This window comes from Carcharhinus amblyrhynchos, chromosome 21 (assembly GCF_965287045.1).
Source record: "Carcharhinus amblyrhynchos chromosome 21, sCarAmb.v2.hapA, whole genome shotgun sequence".
NCBI lineage: Eukaryota > Metazoa > Chordata > Chondrichthyes > Carcharhiniformes > Carcharhinidae > Carcharhinus > Carcharhinus amblyrhynchos.
This window is the reverse complement of record NC_137344.1, coordinates 24,907,395-24,917,730: the sequence shown is the minus strand read 5'-3', so window position 1 is coordinate 24,917,730 and position 10,336 is coordinate 24,907,395. Positions and strand designations below refer to the sequence as shown.

At 42.3% G+C, this 10,336-nt stretch overlaps 1 protein-coding gene across 3 annotated transcripts in view; it reads left to right on the top strand.

Moving 5' to 3' along the window:
* The first annotated feature begins 4,444 nt into the window (after positions 1–4,444).
* Positions 4,445–10,336, top strand: part of LOC145356292 (casein kinase I) — a 51,070-nt gene continuing 45,178 nt past the window's right edge. For all 3 annotated transcript variants that reach the window (XM_080208856.1, XM_080208859.1, XM_080208857.1), the window contains exon 1: positions 4,445–4,840. In XM_080208856.1, coding sequence (XP_080064982.1) covers positions 4,765–4,840 — 76 coding nt within the window. In that variant the 5' untranslated portion in view covers positions 4,445–4,764. The remainder of the gene's footprint in view (positions 4,841–10,336) is intronic.

The following is a 10,336-nucleotide window of genomic DNA, read 5'->3' as shown; positions in this document are numbered from 1 at the left end:
CAAAGAGTATTATTGCAACTTCTCCTCTATATTACTGGGAAAATGATTTATTTTCAGCTCTGCGATACTATAGCTGAACGCAGTTTTTTCTGCTACTTTGGTCGAGCAGCTTAGTTCTGATCCATTTGTTACAGGATCACTTAGCCCATCTATCGAATGCTGCTTCAGCTGCTTGGCATGAAGTGGACCTGTGTTGTAGCTTCACCAGGTTGGTACTGTTGCCTATTTGTCCCCATCCCCCTTGCACTTGTTAGAGTGGAGGATATGCAGTTATAGATCGTGGCTGTATACAATTCTGCTGCTGATGGCTCACAGTGCCTCATGGATGCCCAGTTTTGAACTGCTGAGTCTGTTTGAAATCTGTCTCATTTAGCATGATGGTCGTGTCACACAACACAACAGGAATTTGTCTCCATGACTGTGCAATGGTCATTCCTACCAAATGGTCGTGGACAGATGCATCTGTGACAGGTAGATTGATGAGGATGAGGTTGCATAAGCTTTCCCTTCTTGTTGGTTCCCTCATCACTTGCTGCTGACCAGCTGTGCGATTACAGAGCTGCTTTAGGATTCAGCCAGTTTGCTCAGACACCATGTTACTGAACCACTCTTAATGATGGACGTTGAAGTCCCCAACCAGAGGACATTCTGAGTCCCTGCCACCCACAGTGCTTCCTCTAAGTGGTGTTCAACAAGGAGGTGTGCTGATTCATCAGCTGAGGTAGAGGTGACAGATGGTCATCAGCAAGAGGTTTCCTTGCCTGTGTTTGACCTGATGTCATGAGACTTCTAGGGTGTAGAGTGAATGTTGAGGACTCCCAGGGCAATTCTCTCCTGACTGTATGCATCTGCGCTGCCACATCTAGTGGGTCTATCTTGCCAGGGTGAGAGAGTCCCAGGCATCGACCTAGGCAGCAGAAACAACAATAGTAGATTAAGCCTTATCAAACTTTCAAAATCTTCCTTACTAACATCAGAAGGCACATGCCAAAATCGGAAGATCTGTCTCACAGAGTAGCCAAGCAACAGCCTGATATAGGCATGCTCACAGAATCATACCTGACAGACACCAGTCCCAGACACCATGAACACAATCCCACCGGTAGGACAGGCCCAGCAGAGTTGGCAGCACAAAATATAAAGTTGGGAGTTGCCTTGGGAGTCCTCAACATTGACTCTAGATCGCATGAAATCTCATGGTACCAGGTCTAATATGGGCAAGAAAATCTCACCACTGATGCACAATGGCAGCAGTGTGTACCATTTACAAGATGCACAGCAGGGACTTAATAAGCCTCCTCAGGCAACATCTTCCAAACCTATGACCACTACCATCCAAAAGGGCAAGGGCAGCAGACACATGTAAACACCACCACCTGCAAGTTCCCTTCCAAGCCACTCAACATCCTGACTTGGCAATATATCACTGTTCCTTCACTGTCATTGTGTCAAAATCCTGGCACTCTCCCCCTAACAACACTATCAGTATACCTACACATGGACTGCAGCAATTCAAGAAGGCAGACCAACATCAGCTTCTCAAGGGCAATTAGAGATGGGCAATAATTGACACCCAAATCCCAAGAATAAATTTAAAAAACATTGCTGTGGGTCTGGGCTTACAGGTTGGTCGGACCAGATAAGGATGGCAGATTGCTTTCCTAAAGGACATTAGTGAACCAGATGAGTTTTATTTGACAATCAATGATAGTTTCTGTAGAGTATTGGGTTGAGGAGAGCCAGGTACAGAACCACCTGCATCTCAAACACCATGTGCTTGCCCTGAGGTCCTTGTAAATAATTCTAAATAAATTGTTTGAAGTTAATCTACACTGGCCATTTAAGTCCATCATAGGGAAGCAAAGCCTCATCAATGTACAAACGGGGTAAGGCTAGAAAGCATGGTAATAGTGAAACATCACTAATAGTTGACAATAACATCAAAATAATTTTATGATCACTATCACTGAGACTAATTTTTGAATCCATATTTATTACCTAAATTTCAGTTTGATCTGCTCCATGGTGGGATTTGAACCTATGTCTCCACACTTGGGCCTCTTGATTGCCACCCCAGTGACATTATCACCTCTATTCTTGTAACCTGCAATGTATATAGGCCCAACCTGCTCAGCCTTTCTTCATAAGACAACTACTTTCATCCCAGAATTCAGCCTCGTGAGCCTCCTCCAATGTAGTATATCCGTCCTTAAGTACAGATTCTAAACTGTACGTAGTAGTCCAGGCACAGTTTCATCAATGCCCTGTACAGTTTAGAACGACTTCCCTGCTTCTATACTCCATCCTCCTTGCAATAAAGGACACCATTCTATTTACCTTCCCAATTACCCCTTTTATCTGCATGTTAATGTTTTGTTAATCATATACAAGAACTCTTTGATAAAGTAGAAATGCATGGCCAGTTCTTATTCCAAGCTCTCTTGTGTCTTTGTGATAACAGATTCTAAAGTTATTGCACAGGTGTGCAAGTTGTGAATAAAACTCACATTGAAAAAATGTAAAAGGGTAAAATTGTGCAACATGTTTTTTTTATTCTGTCAGATCATACAATCCCTACAGTGCAGAAGGAGGCAATTCAGCCATTGAGTCTGCACCAACTCTTACCCCAGGCCCTATCTCTGTAACCACATGTATTTTACCCCGCTTATTGCTCTAACCTATATATATCTTGGGACACTAAGCATCAATTTAGCATGGCCACTCCACCTAATTTGCACATCTTTGGATTGTGGAAGGAAACTGAAACACCCAGAGGAATTCCACGCAGACACAGGGAGGACATGCAAACAGACAGGTACCCAAGGCTGGAATTAAACCCGGCTGCCTGGCACTGTGAGACGACAGTGCTAACCATTGTGCCACCATAATCACTTAGATCATAGAACAATACAGCACAGGAACAGGCCCTTCAGCCAATGATGTTGAGCTGAATGTGACACCAAACTAAACTAATCCCTTCTGCCTGCCCTTGGCCCATATTCCTCTTTTCTATTCCTTCCACATTCATGTGCTGTTAGATCCTGACATTAGCTGTATACTTAACCTTAACATTTGATCTCCCAAAGTGTCGCACCTCACATTTGCTGAAATTAACCTCCATCTGCCATTTCTCTGCCATATCTGCAGCTGATCTATATCTCACTGTATCCTCTAACAACCTTCTATGCTATCCACAACTCCATCTAACTTTGTATCATCTGCAAACTTATTAACCCTCCCATCTACATCTTCATCCAATAATTCATATATATATATATCACAAGCAGCAGAGGTCCCAATACAGATCCCTATGGAATACCACTAGCCATGTACCTCTAACCAGAAAAACATCTTCCATCGTTATTCTCTGACTTCTACCTTTACAAAAAAGAAAAGAATCAAAGAATCGTAGACACGCAGGGTAGAATAGGTATAGGAGGATGAGGCGGCGCAGGCTCGTTGGGCCGAAGGGCCTGTTTCCCGTGCTGGGTTGTTCTTTGTTCTTTGTAATCCTTACAGTGCAGAAGGAGGCTATTCAGTCCATCAAGTCTGCACCGATAACAATCCGACTAAGGCCCTACCCCCCTTAACCCCACTTATTTACCCCACTCATCCTCCTGATACTAAAGAACAATTTAGCACGGCCAATCCACCTAACCTGCACATCTTTGTACTGTGGGAGGAAACTGGAGCACTTGGACAAAACCCACACAGGCATGGAGGAAGGATATGCAAACTGATAGTTACCTGAGGCTGGAAACAAACCCGGGTTCCCTGGCGCTGTGAGGCAGCAATGCTAACCGTACCATGCTGCCATGATCGCTTCTACCTTTTCGTATCGCCAGATGAAATATGTCTAAAAACTTCAATGGTTACGTCTGCTTTAGCAGGGGGCAGCATGGTGGCACTTTGGTAGCACTGTTGCCTCACAGCACCAGGCATCCAGGTTCGATTCCTGACCTGGGTCACTGTTTGTGTGGAGTCTGCATGTTCAGCCCACATCTGCGTGGGTTTCCTCCAGGTGTCCAGTTTCCTCCCACAGTCCAAAAGACATGCTGGTTAGGTGCATTGGCTATGCTAAATTCTCCCTCAGTGTACCCGAACAAGCGCTGGAGTGTGGCAACTAGGGGATTTTCACAATAACTTCATTGCAATGTTAATGTAAACTTACTTGGAACTAATAAATAAACTTTAAGGCAATTGCTTTGCAACAGTGCAAAAGGGGGGGCAATTGGCTGTCATGACTAATTGGTAACCACACTAATCATGAAAACTATTGCTTGATAATGTAGGGTAGTGGGCCATAGTGGACATTATTTCTCATTCTCTAGTAGGTCTAAAGAATGGCCACTCTGCACTTGTTGTAACAGTTTAGATAGTATTTATGACGTCACCGAGCCTCCCTCCCTGTCCAGTGACGTCAGACAGCGGATGTGACGTCAGAGGGTCGGCTCAGTCGGGCAATGGCGGAGTAGAGCCGCGGAGAGGGAAGGAGATAGAGCGAGCAGAATCCGATGCCATCCTGCCTCCAGCGGGCCAGAATGATTATAAAACCCGGCGGAGCATAAGCTACAGCGTCTAGCGGGTCCTCCGGTGCGGATATTGCCGGGGTGCGTTGGGAGAGGGGCGAGATAAGTGTCGGTGAAAATCCTTCTTGTGAGAAAGACTGGGAGAGAGAGTTTCCCTGAGTAACCGGGGTTCAAATCAAACTCCATTCAGTGGCGAACCCTCCCCCCCTTTCCTCCCCCCCCACCCCACACCACCATGGAACTGAGAGTGGGAAACAGGTACCGACTCGGCAGGAAAATCGGCAGCGGCTCGTTCGGAGACATCTACCTGGGTAAGAACTGAGAGTGGATCTGAGGAGCAAAAACAAGAGAGAGAATAGTACTCCCTAATAACAACAAGGCTAAAAACAGTGTATGTAATATATTTAGCCCTGTGTCACTGGCCCACGGGGGGAATGAACAGGGTAATAGTTAAGAAAGGAAAACTGTCATTCACCTAGTCACTCTCCATGTCCACAAGCTTCGGGGAAGATTATGTATGATTCCCAGTGATCACATATAGAAAGAGCTGACTATTTCGATAATGTCCAGGGTTCATTTCAGCTGAGCAGATGGACTGTCCCATCAATCAAAGGATAGAATATCTGTCATATATTTCAACCGAGCAACAAAGAAATCACTAAAGGGGAGCATAACAAGCAGAGCTGCTTATTCCCCACGCCCCCCCCCCCACCCCAAAGCAGCCCAGCTGATCTATAAAGTAATACTCCTGGGGATGCAAGGTGTGAGAATTTCTCAGAAGAAGTGGTTGAAATCTTTCAGATGTCCTGGTAACGTACATGTAAGGTAGAAAATTGTGCGCTGCCAAAAGGCATAATGGTGTTGATTTCTAAAAGAGTGTTTGAAAATAATTGTTTTGTTTGTGTAAAAGTAGTGGATTATGGGAGGGCTGCATATAATCAGATTTGTTTCCTGGTGAAAATGAAGCAGCAGGAGCCAGGAGTACAAATGATTTTACACATGAGAAAGATTGCACTTTGGTTGAGGTCAGAGAGTGTAATTCATCTTGAAAACCTGTTTCTGAATGGGCTATTCGTAAAGTAAACATTGAACATCTCGGGGCAATTACCTGGGCACATGCCAGTGGAATGGTATTGTAACTTGAGTTTATGATGCTGGGGATGCTGCATATTGGACGCTCAATGTTATTTTGAAATGCCCACAGTTAGCATAGCTTTTCTAAAATCTCTCCACCTCAATGTCCTCAGTAGCAGGCCTAGAGTTAACTCTACATCCAGGTTATTTCTTGAGATTAAGTGAATAACATGCTGGTAGGAATACATGAATGTATGTCGAACTTTTGTTGTAGGATTAGATTGAATATCATAGCAGTCTGATTCCTGCTTGGATAATGTTGACCTCTATTTATCTGAGTGCACATGCTGTGGTATAGCAGTGGAATGAAAGCCAGACAAGAGAGCAAGAAAGGCAGACAAAATCTAATTGCAGTTTGTTCTTTTGCAGTATGTTGTCGTTTAAAATAGTGGCTCGCGACACAGTATGGGAGAGCCTTATCTTTGTGTTGAACTGATCAGCTGTGCCTAGACAACAGAACTGCACAATCTGATATCTGATAGGCTATTTGTGATTGTTTTGGATCTCATCAGGAAAGGAGCCAGAAATTAACCTCTGACAACACACAATCAAATAACATTTGTATATTTTCAACAATAACCATTACTAAGATCAGTGTTTTATCAATTGCTGGTTTTTAAGTATAGAATGTGTTTCACAGATTTCAAATTTGACAGAATTGTATCAGCCCTTGAGGAAAAACAAATTTGTTTCAAATTTTAAATATTCTAAGATAAATTGAGAAACTTGTTGATGTAGAAAGTAACTTCTCTCATGGGGTGTTGTTCCCAACTGCAGCCCTGACTTTACTGGCCCTGCTGTAATATAAATGCATTGATGGTATTGCCCCTTTAAAGAGTATGAGCCCTAGTCATTTTCCAGAGCTACTCTGAAGACAGCAGTGCCACTATGAGCTCTTATACTGTTAAGAGTGTGATCTTTGAAGCACGTTCCCCCAGTTTTTCTCTCACTGTCAAGTGCTCTGAAAGCTGTCCTCCATTGTAAATGGGGGGAACGGTGAATATCTCAGAACACCATATTTCTGTCATGTCTCAGATTTCTTTTACAGTACTGTATGTCTTCTAAATTCACAGAGCCATTTCCAAATTTTGGCTGGTTCCTGTTTATGAACAATAACTACAGTTACCATTGTTTCAGGAAATGAATCATGTACCATTGCACATAAATGTCCCAGGTCAATGAGTGTTTTGGTGATCAGTCTCTAGGTTATATCGCAGACCCCATTTTCCCTGTAATAATAGGAGTGCAGAACTCTGATCGATATATATCGTATTATGGTCAAATATCTGGTGCATTATTTACTCATTGTTAAAGGACTCAAGGATTTTACCTTGATTTCTATGTACTAATTTGAGACTTGATTATGCACCTGTTCACTATAGTGTGATGTATTTTGACACCTTTCTCCCCACCCACTCTGCAGAAATACCATATTTTGGGCATTTATCTTCATATATCCATGTGAACAAATTCTACACTTTGTCTTTCAATGGGGGAAAAATCTCCACCTGTTCAAATGGCAGCCCTGAATCCTTCCTAAATGTCTTTTTTCTCAAAATCCAGATTAGAATTCCTTGGTAAAATTGTCTCCTATTAATAGGTGCACTTTAGAAAGTGTTTTAGGAATCAATTTTTTAATAGGTTCTTGGTTAGATTGTTCTTTTTTGTTGTGACTTGTGCCTTGCCTGTCACTCCCCCCACCCCCTCAAGGCCTTGATTCCTTTGTTTCTTTGTCCTGAAGCTGTATTGTGTAATTTGTTTTATAAAACACTGTTCAGAAGGCTTTAGATGACGTGCAAGAACTACAGCAGTTTTTAGACAAAAAAATCTTTATAAAATCTGGTTAGTCCCCAGTTTGGACTCCAACTGAGAACTCGTGTCAAGGTGCTTTAGTGTTTTATTTCCAATTTTCTTCTCAATTTTCCTCATTGTTTGTAAGAAAGATGTTGCATTTGGTAGATTGACCTCAAAAGCAGAAGTACCCCGCGAGTTCTATTTAAATTCTGAACTCAGCCCAGCTGATGCTGCAGCACTTTGTAATACCATTTGAATGTGACTGACAGTCTGTACCAGCTGGCCGTTAATGGATTTTATTCCCATCTTTTTAAAAAAATGCGTTCTTCAGATTAAATGTTTCTTTTATCTGCAATAAATAAAGTGATCGGCAGCTTAAGTATAAAAAGCAGTGTGTGTAAGCTTTTTTCATTGTTTTTGGCTGTGGCGTCATGCTAAAGAGGGTCTAGTGAACATCTGCAGTGTTCAGACTAGGCAGGGAAAGGGCCACCTTGATACTTGAAAGCTGTCTTGCCTGATCTTTAAGTAAAATTGATCTTCTAAAAATATGTGCTTAAGTAGGGATGCGATGAAGTTTTGATGCATTTATTTAAAGAAATCAATGGAATTAATTGCACAGCCTCTCAGCTAGTGTGCTTTTTGGGATGTAGAGAGATTTGCTTTTGAAACAGATTTGCATTTATTCAGCTCCACTGATCAGTTTTTGGTGCAAACCACTGTGGAAGTCGGAGAACTTGATTATTCCTGCCTTGTATCTCATCTGGATCGAGTTGCCTTTTCATTTTAATCTTGGAACTTGAATTTATTTCAGCAATTACCAGGTGCTTTGCCACAGCCATTTGGCATGACTCCAGTGGTTCAAGAGGCAAAGCTGTGGCAGATGGCCTTCCTTTGTTGTTTTACCACTATATGAATTTTGCATCCCTAATTTTGTGCAAGAGCTTGATGTTTGTCCTCTACAATTGTAATTGTGGGGTTATTGGATCCCAGTCTGCCAGCATGTAAAATGTTAAATTCTTGTCCTTATCTTGAAACCCCTCTGTATGCTTACCCCTCACTAACCTGTTACCTCCCGTGACCCTCAGAATTTTCCATTTCATTGACTGTGGCCTTTTGTAAAATGTCAGCTGAGAAGACTACAGCTCCAGTTTGAGGATTCAAAATGGGATGGTCTGAAATAGAAATCCGTCAAATAAATTATATCCTGAGAGCAACTCAGCTAGTGCAACAAATGTGGAAGATGATGCTACTTGAGAGTTTTCAGTTTGAATGTTTGTCCCATGAAGCTACAGTGTGAAATGTTCCAAATGTGCTTGTTTGTGCTTTTGAGGTGGTTGTTTGTTCTTGGTAATGTGTTTTAGTTGACACCTTCAAATTCCCTGATTTCCTTTTTTGAGAACAATAGTGTGTGAAACTGGCTTTCGTATGTCCACTGAAGTCATTTAACACAGACACTATGCAGAATTCAATACTAGGAAAAGGCCTCTTATCATTTAGAGTCCTTTTGTGGAGCGAGGAAGCACAAAGCTTCCCCTGAAATTTCAACACTTTCTTCAAATATGCTCTACACTAGAAATAGATTTCAACTCTGATTAGGAAGGGGGAAGAAGTGAAGCGTCATTCTTTTTAATATATATTTCATGCAAGGAGGGAGAGTGCATTTATCTCCCAACAATGTTCCCTTACTGAACAAATACAGTAGCACTTCACCAAATGTCTATGGGTGACTTTCATTTGTTCAAGCAGCAACCAGAAAGATTGCCAGATGTAGGTTCATAGAAATCATAGAAACCCTACAGTGCAGAAGGAGGCCATTTGGCCCATCGAGTCTGCGCCGACCATAAACCCACCCAGGCCCTACCCCCATATCCCTATATATTTATTCACTAATCCCTCTAACCTACACATGTCATGACTCTTAAGGGGCAATTTTTGGCATGGCCAATCAACGTAACCCACGCATCTTTGGACTGTGGGAGGAAACCGGAGCACCCAGAGGAAACACACACAGACACGAGGAGAATGTGCAGACTCAATACAGACAGTGACCCAAGCTGGAAATCGAACCCAAATCCCTGGAGCTGTGAAGCAGCAGTGCTAACCACTGTGCTACCATGCTGCCCAAGTTGATCAGCACTGAAGCTTTTAAAGGCTGGAAAGAGTTCTAAAGGATTTCCGTGCTGATACTACTTCATCTCGTAGTTTGACACCATCTGAGCACAAAGTTATTCTAGAAATGATTTCACCCTGCTGCTTTGTGAACCTTCCACCATAGATGTCAACATATAAGTTGACCTTGGAAGCCTCAAGAAATCCCTCCAAAAATGGGTTGACTTGTTCACCACGTATAAAAATGAGTTGCTCGTGTAGGTGCCGTTGTTATGAAATATGAAAAAAGACAAGTAATTCACATTACATCTGAGTCACATGGTTTATTGAATAAGGTAACTTTTAATCATGTTCAAAGTGTTTTAAAACCGATCAAATTCAAGTATGTTTAGCATTTAATTCAAGGCAATTACATCATAACCATCCCATTTTACTGTAGATTTGGCATTCAGTTTCAGAATCATTCCTGTTCATTTAATATAAGGGATACTTGTATTTTAGCCACTCTTCAATAATGAATTGTTGCAAAATTATAATTTTGGCTTTGAGATTTTTGATACTGTAGCAGCTGGCCCCTTTAAGGGTTGCACATCGGGAGGATCATGTGACCTGATTACCCAATGGGGAACAGGTACAGGGATTTCAGTGCAGAGCATGGGGGTTTTACAGCCAGAGTATATCCTCAAGCCCGAAGTGTTAACATTGTAAAAAAAAATGCTCTGTGCATTTCCAAAGATGTGCAGGTTAGGTGGATTGGCTGTGCCAAATTG